This window comes from Semicossyphus pulcher, unplaced genomic scaffold, assembly GCF_022749685.1.
Source record: "Semicossyphus pulcher isolate SPU_LCO1_2020_fin unplaced genomic scaffold, fSemPul1.0.p SCAF_5, whole genome shotgun sequence".
Taxonomy (NCBI): domain Eukaryota; kingdom Metazoa; phylum Chordata; class Actinopteri; order Labriformes; family Labridae; genus Semicossyphus; species Semicossyphus pulcher.
The window spans coordinates 4,073,977-4,091,869 of record NW_027211726.1 but is presented as its reverse complement, the minus strand read 5'-3'; the positions used below and the strand labels follow the sequence as shown (position 1 = coordinate 4,091,869).

The following is a 17,893-nucleotide window of genomic DNA, read 5'->3' as shown; positions in this document are numbered from 1 at the left end:
TCAATCCTGACACGGACGGGGAGCCAGCGAAGGGAGGCCAAAATTGGCGTAATACTGTCACACTTTCTCCTCCCTGCTAGCAGACGTGCAGATGACTGTTCCACACCCACATACAGAGAGTTACAGTAATCAAGCCGGGATGTAATGAGGGCATGGATCGCTCTTGCAAAGTCATTCGGCCTGAGATAAGGCTTTACCTTAGCTAGGAGCCTGAGGTATTACGTCAGATTGCTTTGTTTGTGAAGGTTTTATGGCTCCTTCAAATGTCTTAAGATAAAGAATTAAAATTGTTCTTCATTTATTTAGATATGTTTGCTGTAGGAATTAAATCAGTAGATTAAGGTGCGTAACAGGCTGATGGTAGCGTTATCGTACTAGCTAGTTTTTTATTAACTTGGACAATGAGAGACTCCCCCCCCCCATTCAGGCAGAGAGGAAGAAGCCAAACATGGCAGCAGACAGTCACGAGGTGGAACAGTGTTTACGTTACAGGGAGGGGAGCCCTCTTTATGTAACACACTTCCTATATCACATTCCTCCTCTGTATTGTATTTCCAGCCACTGTTATTTTTTCTGTTTGCCATAAACAGCTGCTGGCAGAGCTCACGGTTCATCTGCACATCGACCGCTCGGAGGACAGAAACAAACAAACAGGAAATGAAGCGCTGCTCTGACTCGTTATCTGATTACTGCTGCTCAGGGTAGGACTAATACTGGGACCAGTACTGCTGCTATTATATAATACTGCTGCTGTAGTCCTGGCTCTTATCCCGCCCCATAGCACCGCCTGTTACAGTACCATCTCCAAATGTAACTCAGTGTTACTTCAATGCTTATTTTAGCTACATTTCCAACATTCACATATTTTATACACTTTTAAATCAATTTATATTTTATACTTTTGATCTTACCTCTGTTGCTAAGATTACTATTAAAATTGCTGGTGCTAATACCACTGCGCAAAAAAGCTAGTTACCAGCACTACTATTCCTGCTGGGCTGTTAGCCGTTAGCCTTACTGCTAACACTGTTAGCATCATTGTCCCTAAAGCTTTTGTTGCTGTTTTTACCATCAGAAGCACTCTTAATTCTAGTAAGTGCTACTACTACTCTCTAGACTCTGTGGCTATTTTCACTCCTCCCTGCTGTTTTTACAGATACAATTAAGCAGAGTGTGAGTCACTCTGCGTTCACATAATTCAGCATTAAATTTAGACAATAACAATCATGTAACTGCGCCCATTATGAAGCGTTTGATGACTAAATATTACAGTGTGTCATCCTGTTGCACCTGCTCGGATGTCTAAATATAATCCTTTCTTTCATAATACAGTCAGTTTTTAAATTGATGTAGAAAAACTGCCACTGTCTCAAAAAGAGAGGTATGTCAACAGACATGTGTTTTGGTAGGGTACGACCTTTTCCTCTTATTTTACAGTTACCAGTCAGGATTGAATAATGTCAATGTTTTAAAATCAATGTTTTTTTAAGACTACAACAAACTATTTCTTAAACCTTTTGGAAATCATAACTTTTTCTTTCTTTTGTCCAGGGCTGAAAATGCTAAACTAACTAATGAGCTTTGTAACTCAAACTCAGATGACAGCTGCCAAACAGCCAGACACTATTGTCTTTAACTATAAGGTAAACATAACATGAAACATAATATCAATTCAGTCTCATTGTCTAAGTTGATCTCCTCGTCTTGGCTCGTCCTTAGCCCGTTAGCTAGTTAGCAACCGCAGCTGACAATAATGAGAGATGACACCAGCGTCAGTAGCTAGCTAACGTAAACATAACTTTAAACTTCCTTCCTTCACTGCAGCAGCTATATGAACAACTATAAGATGCTTCTTTTACATTTTTTGTTACATTATTTTACTATAGTTAAGTAAAAATTCTTGATGTTTATGTATTTCTATCTTCTAGTATTAGGGCATATTTTCTGTGTATTTATATTTACTGTGTATTTCCGGTGCTCCTTTTCAGACCTTGTACCAATCTTTGGGATTAATGAACCGATTAGGATTGGAATAGTCTAAATAGCTTAAGTCAACAATTCAGGAGTCTAAATCCAACTGTGTTAAGTTACAATTAACATTTCCAGTTCAAGCATGTCCACTGTATGTTGCTTAGCCAAGGCAATAATGTACTAAATGGCTTTTTGTAATACAAACAAGCACAAGCGCAGAAAGAAGTAGTTGTAGTAGCAGTAAACAAGACACTACTTAAAGTCGTAGTGGAAGTTATTAATTAAATGGTACTAAAGCTGTTTAAAACCATCAGATTGGTAGCTACAAAACTGTCACTAAAAACTCAGTAGCTCCAAAAAGGTTTGGCCCACAGGTCTGAAACTTTACACTAATGTAGTTGACATGATGTCAAAGGTGTGTTAATTTTCATAGCTGTAATATAAAGCATGATATGGATACATGGAGTTTCACCAAACAGTTCTCCTCTCACATGCTTTTTATGTGGTTATGCAAAAGAGAAGGTGACTATGAAGGGGTAATATTACTACCGCTGTAATCCTGTACTGTTAGTAGCAGTAAAGTAGCACTTAAAGTCCAAATGATAGCAGCATGTATAAGTTTATCAGGAGTAAAGTAATATTCAGAATAAATTCAATAAAAATGTTCGATACGTTGAATAAAAACAGCCTTTGCTTAAATACATGTGTGTGTTTCATTTAAATCAGACTCTTGTATTATTATCATCTCACTTTACAGCATCCATAACATCTGGTTCATGTCTCGGTGTAATGTCAGCTCTCTGAGAGAACACACATGGACGTCCATGTACACACCCAGGCAGGCTCTGACTCGCCCCTGCACACACAAACAAACACACAGGCAGGCACGTGCACGTTCACATGAGTGTGCAACAACAACAGCGGATACACACACACACACACACACCAGAAACAATTCAGTCCAGGTGACACACCCCGGGAGTCCTGTTCCTAATGTCAACACACTGACTGGGAGTTATGTCACCGCAGAGTGGAGATAGTACTGACCTCCCTCCCTCCCTCCCTCCCTCCCTCTCTCTCTCTCTCTCTCGTCTTTGTAAATCTCTGCTGACGCTCTGCCAGAGATCAGATTATGAGACACTGGACACACGACATGACGAGACATGTGAGAAGACACCAAAGTAGTACCAGATTGTTCAGGTCTTCAGTGTGTTGTTCAAGCTGCGGCTCCTTCCTGCCACCACGGATCCCCACTGACACAGCTCTCCACAAGTATCTCACAAACTGCCACAGTATAGATGTGAGTTATTTCATTGCATGGCTTTTAAACACTTCGTAAAGTATGCACAGTGCGGCTTTGTTAACATAAAAAATGCAGCACAAACCTCATCAGGGTTCCCTTTGGCCTGCGCCTCTTTAAACAGAAATTGAAAGCACTAATCGTTTGTTTGAAAGCCTAATTATGCCATAATGCTCGTGCTGTAATGACCTTGTGGTTTGTAACTACATTTCCTGACTCTTGTCTTGTGTCCACCTCATGGTTCAGCTGGGCTCGGCTCGACTGTATTTGTTGTTTTTATTGTTTTACGTTGTGTAACTTTGTGAACAGAAAAGGGTACCTGCACTTTAGATGGAAAGGGGAGCATTAAAGTTGTCAGTTTAGCAGGTATACCGTATACAAGAAGTCGACGTGGCCACCATGGCATCACCCATTGATTCGCCAAGATGGCCGTCGCCATTATTAAAGTTATGATCTTGGTTTTTGGGGCCAGAAGTGACCGTATTTGGAGTTGCTATGTCTCTATCTTGATTGACAGGTTGCTATGGTAGTGACTTGACAAGTACAATCCTGAAACTAAGATTATTTGACTCTAAATGGGACCATAATTTACTAAATGAACATCCTGCTGCATTAAAGGAGACTTGAAACAAGCGATCAGGGCCATAAAATCACAAGGAAAATGTTTACTGGGGTAATAAATTAGCCTTCTTATTTGGAACTCTTTGCAACAGGTGGAGTCGCCCCCTGCTGGCCATTAAACAATGCAGGTTTAAGGCACTTCTGCATTGGCTTTACTTCCAAGACAATGAGGCTATGTCTACTTCAGGAAACCAGGAAATCATGGTGTTGATTCAAATAATAATATTGCACAATTTAGAAAGTGCAACGTATATTTGTGACATCTTAATTTCTAACTGGACCAACGTGAAAGAGGGTGCGACCTACTCCGTGTGCACAAACAGACATCTCGCTTGTGTGGAAACGCTTTCCCGATGATTTTTTTGGGAAGTTTTAACACACTCGCGTGTCATTTTGCAGAAGAAGAAACCACAAGAAGCCCTTTCTCACACTGCTGCATCACTCATAGTATATCTGCATATTTTTCACGCTCCATCTGCCGCGGTTCGCTCGCTCGCTGTATGTTAGGAAGAGGTGTAACACAGGCAGAAGAATTAGTCAGAGTACAGTAGCTGGGAGCTGACGATTTGAGAAGGGAATATGAAAATTAATGCAAGAACACTCGTTAATCTTTGGGAAAAGGAGCGCGGCGTGTCCCTGCGAGTGGCTGCTTTTAGGCATAAAGCTGGTGGATTAAAGAAAAACAGTTAACATTGAGTCATATCTTCAGGAAGGTAAATTATGTAGGATTAAATTACACTTATATAGGAGAGAAATTTGAAGTAAAATGTGTTTTAGGTCGAAGAACTTGTTGAATTCAGAGCCTGGGTGGTTCCTACTTGGTTTGGGGTAAACTGTGGCAGAGGAGGAACATATTTTTGGACATGCTGATATGATAAATATGTGAATTTGTACAATGATGAGACAATAAATATAACATCTTTCCTTTACTGCTGCATAAAGCACTGTTCTGTTAAAATGCTTCCTAACCGACTGTTCGCTCTGCCATCCTAAAGCTTTCTTCTTTTCGTCCTCAGTGTTTATTCTCTCTGTAATCTTCACTGTTTCCTCTCTCTCTCTCTTTATGTCCCTCCACTTTCCTCCTGCCTCGCTCTCTCTTTCCTCCCCCCTCCCTCCCCCTGTCTCTCTCTCTGTCTCGCATGCTGGCTCTCTCGCGCCGATGCTTTCTGCAGCGGCACGTGACGTGGCGGCCGCACATGGCCCGAGCGTGTGAGAGACGGAGGGAGAGAGAGATTTCAAAACATGCAAAGCGAACACTCTTGACTCGCTCTCCCCCTCCGGCATCTCGCTCTCTCTCTCTCTCCCTCCCTCCCTCCCTCCCTCTCTCTGTGCAGTGTTACAGAGTGCAGAGTCAGTGTCTTGTTTAACCCTTTGCTCGCTGGGATTAATCACAGCCCTGAATGTTAAATCACTGACGGCCCCAGCGTGGCATTATCCTGCACTCTCCTCTTAAAGAGACAGCAGATCAGTTCACTCCCTCTACGATCCATGCACAACAAGATCTGACTTTTTAATACCTCCATATTTATATTAAACCCTTTATGTATCTCATCCACTGACTGATGATTCCTGGAGGATTTATCCGGCATTCTTCTAGTCTAGACGCTGGTATTTCTGTGTGAGATGGAGCTGCTCTGTGGTTACAGCAGCTGGGGAAGTCATATACGTCGCTCCTGGGGCCAAAGGCGGCCTCATCTTTGCTTAGATTGTTTTCTCTGCATGACAAATTATCAGCGCTTAAATGGGCTGTGGTAGTTCGACTGCTGATCTTCTCTAAGTAGGGGAGACTGGGGGCAGTTGTGACACCTTTTGGCTTTGATCTTATCACTCAAGAACCGCCTTGGCTACTACAGCTCTGAAGCTTTGCATGCTAGTCACGTTGTTGTTTTGCTCTAGGGGAGTTCTGCTGCTAAATATTGCCTAATTACCGCCATTTTGCTAGCTCATACAAGCGTACAACCTCAGTTGTTATTTAGCTATCGCCTCTTCTTCGAGGCTATAAAAAGCCAGTAGCAGCCGTAATAAATCTGTGGTGGCATCTCATAGACGTAGTGCCTTAAACCTGCACTCTTGTAATGGCCAGCAGGGGTCGACTCTACTGGCTGCAAAAACCAGATGAAGCCAACTTCTCTCTTGATTTATTCCCTCACTAAACATTTTCCTAACGAGTTTATGGTCTCCATCATAGACGATAATGGCTGGTATCCTTTGGGGTGTGGCTACACTGTGATTGACAAGTCGCAACCAGGTGTCCTCTGAATATGTTCCCTTCTGGTTCCAAGATGGCGACGGCCAAAATGCCCAAACTCAAGTCTTCAAAAGGAGGGATCACAAACCAGTGGGTGACGTCCCAATGGCTACGACCACGTCTTAGATACAGTCTATGAGCGGCACATTACAGCTTGCTGTGAAAGCTACTGTTTTTAAGGCAGTACTAACCATTAACACATTTAAGGCTTTGCATGAGTCGTCTGCAGCTCCCTCTGACTGACCTGTACCAAACATTATAACAATGAAAGTGTTCTGAGAAGGAAAGCAAAACCAAGGCTAGACTAAATGATATACTACGTCTCTTGCATATACAGTATGATACTGTGGCTTGAGGGCAAAGACAGTCTGTCAGTGTTCTATATAAATAAGTAAAAACCAAATCAAATGCAAACGTTGAGTAAAAACCCAGCTCCATATTTAGCTGCTGAGTGCAAACTCTGGTTTGTGTTCCTGTTTAGGTTTATGTAAATGTGTCCAAGTATAGAAGCCACACTCCACTCTTATCTTGTTTGTTTTTATCTGAACTTCTCACTGAAGCTTCATCACTTCCTCTTTCACTGTCAGCGTCTTCTCGTGTCAGTCTCTCAGCAGGATTTAAAAACTGAACAGATTTGCATGAGGTTTGGTCGACAGATCAGCCTCGGGCGACGCAACGGCTGATCAGATTATTCAGATTTAGGTGTCTTGTTTTATTTTTATCACTCGTCAAACTGTCTGATGAGCGAGAGAGTCAAATTTCTGTGTCTCCTGTATATTTTACGAGCAGCTCTCTCTTTGTGTTCTCCGGATTAATAAGTTATTACCATTTACAGACCGCCTCGGTTGTAGCTGTGCAATGTTCTCGCAGCAGATGCTTCCTCTCAAACACGTCGCAGGTCAATGAGTTCATGCCTCCTCCAGCATGCAGAGGCTCATGGGAATCTGAGGTTTAGACTCTGGTTTTGATCAGGAAGGTTTCTGACCTGGAAGAGCTGAAGCTGCAGCCTGACAACAGCTGACTTGAACTAAAAGTAAAACTGATTCATGCTTTGGTTACTAAGAAAACACAGGATTGCTCTTTAGCAGGGAAAGATATGAAGAAATGACAATCGATCGATTACAGTAAGTGCCTTTGCGTAACCTCTAATGAATTCTGCTAAACAGCTTTCCTCCTCTTCTTTCACAAGAGGCAGCCCAATAATGTCATTGCACTGATAGCTCTGTGGGCGTTTGCTTGGTTAAAGATCAGCATTAATGATTGACAAATTAGCTCCTTTACAAACTAAAACATCAACATAGAGCACTGTAGTTCTGGAAAGTTACAGACAATTGTCTAGTTAACTTATGTAACCTGTTTCTGTGAAGAAATGTGGGAAATAAAATGTCTTATTCAACTCTCGGTTGTACCAAAAGACCCTGTAATGACTCATTCTTCCTTTCATTGGGTACATTTTGTTTAAAGCCGTTTTTAAGCTAGTTAAAAGCATCCAAATTAATATAACAGTTACCAAGAACTATGGATTTACCTCGCTAACGAAGCTAGCATCCATATGAGCTGATGGCTCAGCGTTAGCTAACCCCTAATCTCTATTTACAGGCAGGGACGTGGATTTCTGGGAAGCCAGAACTACGCTTGTAGTCCGACTAATATTGACCAATCACGTATCAGCAGGCTGCCGCATATGCAAGAAAAACCGTCCGTGTGGAGAGCAAAAGTAGGCGGAACGTAATCAGCCGTAATGACATGCTAACATGCTAACAATCTGTTCTAGATCTAAAATTTTACTTGCGACGACAAAGGCAAAGGATGTATTGACAGGAAGTCGATTATCGCTCACCGCGATATCGTCTCAGACTATAGCCGATGGGATCCGAGATTGGCTAACCCCTCGCTCCTCTCGAGCTCCACCCTCTCATCCAAATATGGTCCCTTTAAGCTCCAAAAACAATGCCAAGCTTTGTCCTTTAAACGTTAGTCCAACAACAAAACATCTATGTCCACTTTTTATCTACAGTCTAAAGTAAAAATCCTTCTTCTGGCTTCAAAGTCTTATTCGCATTTCCTGTTCTATTTTGACATATTAGCTAAACTGCATGCGGTCGCTACAAAAGGAAGCATTGGGTAAAATTGGTTTGAACCATTCTGGACCTCAAATAAAACAAAATGTAGGTATTTTTCAGGCAACATTCATCAGCTTCATTGGTGATCTTTGGGGGTTTCAGGACGACAGTGAATGACTTCGAGCACTGTTTGGTCGGCTCAGCTGATCCTCACAGGATGAGTTTCAGGCTATAACATCTTGTAGCCAAAACTGAGCTCGCTTTGTTTTTGTCTCACTTTATTAAGGACGGAAAATCAGAGAGAAAAGACACATTTAGCTAGAATATTTGAGTCCTGCAGTTACATTAACCACAGCTGGTTTAGTATTTATTTTATCTCTGCAGCGTACATCCAGAAGTCTCCATTTCTGAGTCCTTGCAGATGCATTTCATGAAACAAATAGGTTTAAAAAATGCATCTACATCCATGTTTTGTCCTTCTTTCCTCCCTCTAAGCTGTTGTCTTTTATTCTCAGACTGATTTACAATGAAACCAAACGTGCATGTGCATCAGATTATTGTTACCAGTCTATTTTCCATCTATTCCTCTGCTTGATTCTCTGTGTCTCTCTCTCTCTCTGTGCAGGTCTGTAGTAACACTTCAGCTCTGCAACGACCTGAGGGATTTCTGGCTCGATGCATCATGCTCAATCCAGTCACGTGTTTATAATTCAGAATAAAGAGCACACACACATTTTCTCTCTCTCTGTCTCTCGCTCGCACACACACACACACACACACACACACACACAAGAGCATGTTCACATTAAAGCCTGAACAGTTGCATGCAAATGGCGAAATAAAGAGGACACTCTCATATGCATGTTCGAAGTTCAGCGTACTGCACACACAAGTACGTGGAAGCATGCACACACACACTCTAATGGTGGATATTCATAGACACTCGCAGGAGCACTCAGGCAGATATGAACACGCACACACACACACACAGACACAAACATACACACTCCGAGCCTTGCAGCAGTATCCAGTGGTATTCACTCCTCTGTAGCAGCTCTATCCTCGCTGAGAATCTGCTTCGTCTCTGTTCTCTCTGTGTCTGATGTTCAACAGTCTTTTATGATTTTGTTTTGTCTTTACGCTGCTCCACAGCTCGTTTTCACTGTGAAATATTACTCGTCTTATTGTTTCAGAACGGAGTAACAACAGAATTAATAGACAAACACAATGTTCTGGTTAGATTTCTCAGAATCGGATCCTGCTGGCAGTTTATCTCCATTTCCCTCTATTTCCTATCATCCCCTTCTTAGACGCTCTCTTTCTGTTTTTAATCTCCGCCTTTAGCTGCACATAAACCCTTCATCCTGCATGAATTGAAAGTACTTAAATTTGGTGAAAAGCATGAAGTTTAGGAGCTTGGGAGCCAAACAAATTTGCAATCTAGTGCTTTATTTGATCCGTCTGATCTCCCTCAGGTTCAGGCAGATTTTGGTCAGACGCTATTACGGTCGGGCCAATCACAACCGTTTCTCTAATATGGGGGCGGGTTTAAGCATTAAAAGCTGTTATGGCATTTTCGTAAACAACCAAGATGGCCGACAAGATGGCTGCCACTAACGGCAAAATTTGAATAGTAGTTCCTGTTGCACCAATAACTATACGTGTATTTTGTTGACTGTAAGGCAACATAAATACGATGTTGGAATAAGCTACCCAGGCTAGCAGCCTACCGCTACGTCACACGGTTCATAACTGTGATTGGTCGTAGCGTTCAGAGGCATTTTGGTCTGCACCAGTTGAAAACACACCTTGGACAATCGAAAGAGAGTTTCCAAACTAATTAGCTTTTGCAAATTGTTCTGTCACTACCAAGCTATTGTTTGACTAAACCACAGACACTAAAAGCACAGAGTTGAAAATCACTGATTACAAACACTGTTGATTTTCGTGCTTATAGTTTTGTCCTCACAGAAGTGCCCTCTTAAGAAACACTTTCTAAACAATACATCAAACAACAAAGCAGGAGGAGCAGCAGCTGGTTACCCCCCATAAAGATCGGTCCACCTTTATATATCCTTCCTGTGTATAAACTGATGCTAGTGTCAACAATCATTTATCTTCAGCAAGCAGACACAAGCTAGCAATCAGTACTGTCACACGTGAGAACGCAGAAGAAGAACCAATGGTTGTTTGGACCTTCAGATCTCAGCACCTGTTATGCTAACAGTGGTCTGAGTGGCACCATAAAGAACAATGTTATTTGTTGTCCTTGTGTTCGTGTTGTACACATACTAGCTCCTAAGTCGTCAAATAAGGCAGCTCGGCTGGAAGCCCTATGCTTCAAAATGTGACGATATAGGTTCCCCACAAGTGCAAGATTTGCTCAACGACAAGTTAGTTAAATAGGCAACATCTGCTGAGACTTTTGAAATAAAGCAAGTCAATTGAGTGTAAATAATTAAAAGAAATGTCACATTAGACTTTGGAAATGAAGCTGAATTACTCAGATTAGTCTAGGAAAAGAACATGGTTCAAGTAAGACCTAAGTGCTAATTAAAATACACTGTTCAGGTAATTAATGTTGGCTTCTAACTGACGTACTGTATTTGACTTGATCCAACATCTTTAAAGAGGTAAACACTGACTCTCTGTTTCACGTGGAAATCAAACCTCGGACTCCAAATGTTTGCTAATGTTGCTTCATTGTCATTTTAACTGTTTTCACACAGAAAGAAGTAACAATATGAAAAAATAACTGTTACCAAAGTTTTGTCTTCATCTGTTTCTGAAAACCAACAGAACTTTTCACGCCCGATCACTCACTGTTTCGCCCTCCCTTTAAATGTTCGTACAGCCGCAGAACATTCACCAAGACATGTGTGCCATCTGTCATCATTTAATCATCGTGAAATTAGCCGTGATGATTCACGCGATGCTTCACAGGATAAAAAACATGGCCGCCAGCATTGTAGAGAATTGGTTTTGTGCTTTCAATTAGAATTGGAAGTTGTCAGACTTGTGAAATCTCCAAGAGAAAGAAATAAATAAAAGGGACAGAGACAGAAAAAACTCTTGTGATGTTCTGGCAGTTCTGGTTCACATCAGCAGAGAAAGGAAACAATAAATTATGAATACATAACGGATGAAAACAAGCTGTAAGAGAGAGCCGAGGACGGTCGGAGAGCAGGGTGTCAGACATTTATCCAACAGAGGAATGATTCAAGAAGACCTACGCTGGTTATTGTTGGAGGAGTCCAACGGTTGAATTGGGTTTGCTAATCTAATGTGTCATAGGTCTTTGTCCTCATTAGTTCCAGTGCTCGTAGAGATTCATGCATGTCTGACTGCATTAGGTGCAGCAATGTAAGTCTTGCTGCTAAGCTAGCATAAGATATTAGGGTTTTAAGACATAAAAGACATCTGAACCTCTTCTCTTACAACCTTCTTGGGCTGAAACTACTTGCGGGGGACTAATAATTGATGGACAATATTAACTCGGGTTGGGATAATGAACTCGGTTCCAAATGGTAACTGAATCCTGGTACCGGGTACGTTCCTAAACGAGACCAGGACCCGTCTACATGACTGTCATGCAGTTTCAACACTGCCTCTTTCTCAAGTACTACAAATGTATGTCGTTTTGGGTTTGAAACAAGGAATCGATAAGAACTGTAATCAATCAGTAGAACCGTTATTGGAATACAAATCGATAAAACTAAAAAAACGTTACCAAATTCCAATTAAATGTCCATCAAAATGGTTCAATATTGGACAAAATTAACCACTAGCTCCCCACATTCTCCAAACTTTGCCTTAGAGTACTCTCAATGTCCAAATCCACTCACCATGTAGACACTCAGGTCCTCCCATCATGCCTTGCTGCTGCGGCTGTTGTTGAGCTGGTGGCTGCGGTGGTTGTGGCTGAACGGTTTCCAGTCCAATCAGTGAGGAAGAGGATGATGAGGAGGACATGGAGGAGGAAGATGAGGAGCAGGGTGGAGGAGAGGAGGGCGGGCACTGGGAGCTCTGGTTGGGCACTGCCGACTGTGAGCTCTGGGAGGAGAGGGGGACAAAATTAAATAAACACTTTTGTAATTAACCATCAACCTACAGGAAAAGAAAGGAACCTTTTCTTCCAGATTAATGGGAAGTTTGCATCTACTTCTGGTCTCCATTAGTCTCACCTGGGAGGGGATCTGGGCACTGGTGGAGCTGGGTCCATTGCTGTGCATCCCCATCCCGTTCTCGGTCAGGAACTCCTCCAGGTCCATGTACTGCAGCTGGAACAGGCCTCCATCACACGGCAGGGTCCTCTCCCACAGCAGCGGGCCCAGGAAGGCTGACTGGGAGCTGGAACGCAATGAGCCAGGGGCTCCTCCAAGCCCTCCAGGCCCGGGGTTGCCACCCATTGAGTCTTCATCGGAGTCCAGGGGCTTGTCTTTGTCTGGAGGGAATGAAGGACAAGGAGTCTGTTAGATTATTCATGTTGATACTCAATGAGGTGTGTTGTTCAGACAACGTAGGGTAATTAAACCTCCACCCTTTCACAGTTTGTGTTAAAGGGCAAAATGAAGATAAGAGCTGATATCCACTCTGACACTCCAGCAGATTTAAGATGTAACTATCAAGAGAGAGCCTGATAATCTCATCATTGGTCTCATGTGTTTACTGTAATGAAACTGTCCTCAAACTAATGGGATTTATTGATATGTGCATCAAACCACTTTTCAAGTTGATGCCTTTGAGTCGACGTTGCAAAAAGTATTGATCATAGTGCTTCAAGCACTCGATGACATCAATAATTCGGTACGCTTAAAAGTTCTGAGGCAGATTGATAACTTGGAAATATTTCAGCACTTGGATAAAATGCTCTGGTGGCCAGATGTTCCGACTTTCAACTCCTGAAAACACGCACACACTCGCAGCATATGATGCACTTACAGGCTTACATGTGTCAACACTGACAAAAGCATTGATATCATGATACTGAATCTATGGGCCGACACGTCCCAGCTTCCTTCACTGCCTCTGCCTGTTTGATGCACGCACGTTTGGTATGTTAGGCAGTTATGACGGTTCGTATTTACAAATGGAACTGTTATTTTAGATCAAATTCTTTAGATGAGATTTGATTATTATTATAATTATTATTGTTGTTGTTGTTATTTAAAAAAACAAAAAATGCCCCATACACTTCCTGTTGGCGCCAGAGTCCAATCGCACCTATCTTGATCGTTGCTTGTGTTGTATTAACTCTCAGATGAAAGTGTAACATTGTAACACTATTGGGTTCACTGAAAATCAAGTGAGACTTGTCAATGTATTCCTGAATGCAAAACACGTTACTCTACATATGATCAAGTTACTTCTTTGTCCTTTTAGGGGCCCTTGAGCAAAGCACAACATTGTTGTTTGTTTCCATAAACTCTGCCTTTGGGCTGATATCAGATGAACAGAGTCTAAACCTGAACTGTTTTTGATTTTATCAGACTGAAAAAAACTTCTCTCGTATTAAAAGTTTGTGCTACCTTGTCTGAAAATAATTTAAAATCCAGTCAACAAACGGCTCCAGAGGCTACATTGTTTGATAAACACGAGCTGAGGGTTGTTCTTCCGTCTCGTTCGGCTTTTGTCCTTTTGCTTCCTGTAAAGCACTTAGTTGCAATCATTAAAAGGCATCTAAAAATAATGTTGACTTGCCTGACCCTGCACTCTGACCTTCCAGAGAGGGAACGAGTCTGATGGAAAGATAGATACAGACTCCAGGCATCAATAAACCATCAGCAGAAAAAAAAATAAATGAAAAGGAAACCAGGAACCAAATGTAACTGCAGAGCTGTATGGAAAGAAGTGATTGTTTTGAACCCTCGTCCTTCTGATAATATTATTCTATCTACTTATGAATTCGTTCAACGTGTATATTGAATAAAGGCACAGTGGATAATAAAACCCAATAAAACAGTAATAAAAGAACATATTTGACCGGGCTAGGATGACAGCGCAAGAGAGAGTAATAAAAGAGGGAACAAGCTAGAGAGACTGCCGGAAATTTAAGTTTAAAAGGATTAAAAAACATAAAGACACAAGAGATTACAACACGAGAAACAGCAGAGGAAGGATAGAGAGAGGTGGAGGGAGGGAGTGGAGAGTCAAGGCCATCATACTCATGTCCTTTATAATCTCTCTGCTTATTTCACAGGCTCGATCTTCCTCTTCTTTCTCTTCTGACTGACAGTTTCTTTTAAATGAGTAAATTACACTAAACTCAATGGACTGAAAAATGGTAAGAAAAGACAACCAACAGAAAGGACAAAAACAGCTGTATTTACAGAACAAACAGATATACATCTCAGATTCAAAAAGGTGTTCACTAAAGGCTCTTAGCGATTGGAAAAACAACCGAGCCGAGGTTTTTAGGTGCCATTAAGAATGAGGACATAATTTTCTGTTGCTAAGGGCCAGAAAAACAAGTTGCGCAAACTTGTTTGGAGCTGACATACAAAATGTTCAACTCATCAGCCAAACAAATACACCCCCTCCCCCTTCCCCCTTCTTTTTTTGTTGCTACGCATGAAGACAATAAAAAAAAACCTCAGTAAAAATGGCATTTCAACTGCGACGGTGCCTTACATCATGCATCAAACAAAGCGTGTTGTTCGCATGATGTGCATTCTTGTCTTGCCTCGTGCGTCGTTGTGTTGTGTCTCAACACTCTTTAAGCACGACCTTAAAGTTGTTTACTTACTTTGCCTAAACCTGAAGATTAAACAGACAGCAGACCGCACGGCTGATGGTTTTTTGTTTGTTTGTTAGTAATCATTGATTTAGGAGGATTGTTTTTTTTCCTTCTTTTAAACTTCATTCAGATTTTTAAGTTACTATCACCTGACTATTGATAATTTCTCAACTAACTATCGTTACGTTGTGCTGGATAATATGTACAACTAAATACTTGTAAGATATGTAAGCATTTAGATGGACTAAAATATGTCCAACAATATTTACTCATATGGGTCGGGGGAGGGGTTCTGTATTCTGATATCAATGTATTAGACCCATAGGTTATTATCTCAGTCCAAACAATGATCTTTTCCTTAACACAAGGTAGTTCTTTTGGTGCAGGAACCTAACTAACCTGGGGCTATTGTATTGAAAGGTCAAAGTTTGGTTTAGGTTTGTAAGATCTACAAAGCGACGTGACTTGAAAGACTAAGAAATTAGTCAGTTGAAAATACTTTCTCTGTCATACAAGATTAAAAAAAGTAGTAGTAGTGTATTTGCGCTGTGTCATACGCTCTTATAAGTTAAAAAAAATGATGATTGTTATTGACAGACATTTTTAAGGTTGTTTTTTGTTTTGGTTTTTTGCCCAGCAGGCTCCAAAAAAATGAAAGCTGAAGTGACAGATGACTTGAAAAATAAAAGGGGAAATCCCTTTGTTAAGAGCAGAATTAAAGATGAGGGAAAAAGACAGGAACATGCACAGGAGGAGAAGAGCCAGAGAGATGAGAGTGCATACTGTAACAAAGCCTGAGAAAATGCAAATCAGCAGTGGGACCGGGGAAGAGAGCAAGACAGGAACGAGTGAGAGGAAAAACTCAGGGACGTGTGAGAGAGAACGACAGACGGAGAGAAAGACGAGGGAGAGAGATGGTGCTAGATGGAGGAGTGGGTGTTTGTGAAGGCGTCAAACAAAGCTAGCCAGGGAAAAAAAGCAGGAGGAGTGAAACATCGACTGTGCATTGTGGAAGAGGAGGAAGCCAGAAAACATTACAAACCGACACCTTTTCTCGACCCATGAATGCATCACCTATCGCTAGGAGAACATGCGCCATGCAAGGCTCTGACAATGAGGCTACAGCCGCGGCCTCTGAGCTGCTTTCTGGCTCCATGGAGAGCCTGTCATCAGCGCTCACCATCATCATCTCCTCCTCATGCAAAGGAACAAAAAAAAAAACTAGGGGACTGAGGTGCATTTACACCAAGAGGCCACCAGGGGTCGCCAAACTGCAGGGAGAATTTGGGCTGTGTTTTTTTCCCCTCTTTGTACATGTGTTTAGTTTTATATGCACTTGTGAGGACTGACACATGACAGTCCATTGTTCTTAAGAGGACATTTAAGCATTACGAGGACCTTTGAGCATTACGAGGACATTTAAGCATTACAAGGACCTTTGAGCATTATGAGGACATGTAAGCATTACGAGGACCTTTTAGCCTTACGAGGACATTTAAGCATTTTTTTTAGCATAATGACAAAAAAATATTTTGGGATTAGTGCCAGAGCTCAAGGGAGTGAATTTAAGTGTCCTCACAAGCAAAACAAAGCCAGTGTGTGTGCGTGACAGCAGCTGACATCCACACAGCTCCAGAGAGAGAGAGGAAGAAGAGGCAGCCTGGTTAGTATTTGTCATGGCAGCTGGTGGATGGGAAACAATTCAAACCCACTCAGTAACCTTTATTTAAACTGCCTGTGTTTTCAAGGCATCCACTCCAGGATGTGTTCGTGTTTTAAACCCTCTTCTTCCCTCTTCCTCTTCCTCATACTCCTCTCGATTATTTCATTTCACCACCAAAAGCAAAAAGGAAACATTGAATAAAATAAATTCAAAATCCAGTTGGCAGAAGGACGAGGGCTACAGTAAAAACAGAGTCGGCACAAGTGTGTGTCGAAGTGTGTAAGTGTGTGTTGGATAAGCAGGGCCTCTGTTTTTTACAATCACACCTACCCACTCAGTCACATGCACACACACACATCCTCCAGTGAATAATCACTGCAATATTCCCGAGATATTGAGTCTGTAGGGATGTTTGTTTTTCATATTAGTGCACCAACTCGTGAATATTTTGATTATCAATTAGCCTGCCGATTATTTTCTTTATTAAAATGTCACAGAATTACTAAGAGCACTGTCTGACTGCTTAACCCAAATATATGCACTTTGATATGATATTATAATATTATATTTTAGTAAAATATTGCTGTATCTTTTCCACAGAGGCCTCAAATGTCTAAAGGTGCATTATACAGACTTAAAGGGCCAATAAATGTATATTACCACACTGTATACAAAGTGCATGGTTGTGCTTGTGCAGTGTAAGACAGCAAACATTTAGCAATCACGATCAAAAAAAAAAACAGTATCTAATTTCCCAAATTCTAACTTTTATGGCACACCAGGTTCCTTTATTTCTTTGTGGTAGTGTAGTTAAAGTCTATGGTATCCTTCCTGTTCTTTGTGTAATACATTTCTCCAACTTTAAAATCGACCATAAAGTCTCATACAATCTCCTCACACAGGCCTCCTCACATTATCAAGTATAACAGCACATTTTAATCTGTTTCATTGCACAATAACGCTGCATTTCTCCATTATGTTCCTGCATTGACTTGTTGGCAGAGGTACTGTCCCTTTAAGAAGTTTCTCGCCTATAGGGTACCTCGCTCTCCTTCTCACACACATACACACACACGAACACGTGCACACACTCACCTTTCATCTCGCAGCAGTCCTTGGTGCCTCTCTGGTCGGCCTTGATTGGCAGCTGGAGCAGGGACTTCAGGTTGGTCATGGAGGTCAGGTGTCCACCTTGGGGGCCACTTCCGGCCGGGTTGCTAGCCCCGAACTGGGGGCTTGTTGCCCCGGCAGGGAGATCCGGCGGTAGAAGCTGAGTGAGAGGCCTTGACAT

The 17,893-nt window shown here is 41.7% G+C and overlaps 1 protein-coding gene across 1 annotated transcript in view; it reads right to left on the bottom strand.

The window, feature by feature from the left end:
• Positions 1-17,893, bottom strand: part of dbpa (D site albumin promoter binding protein a) — a 31,580-nt gene extending 13,687 nt beyond the window's left edge. Inside the window, exons 1-3 of the mRNA XM_069681819.1 lie at positions 17,698-17,893; positions 12,388-12,647; positions 12,049-12,256 (exon numbers count right to left, since the gene is read on the bottom strand). Of these exons, the coding sequence (XP_069537920.1) occupies positions 12,049-12,256; positions 12,388-12,647; positions 17,698-17,893 (664 nt within the window). The remainder of the gene's footprint in view (positions 1-12,048; positions 12,257-12,387; positions 12,648-17,697) is intronic.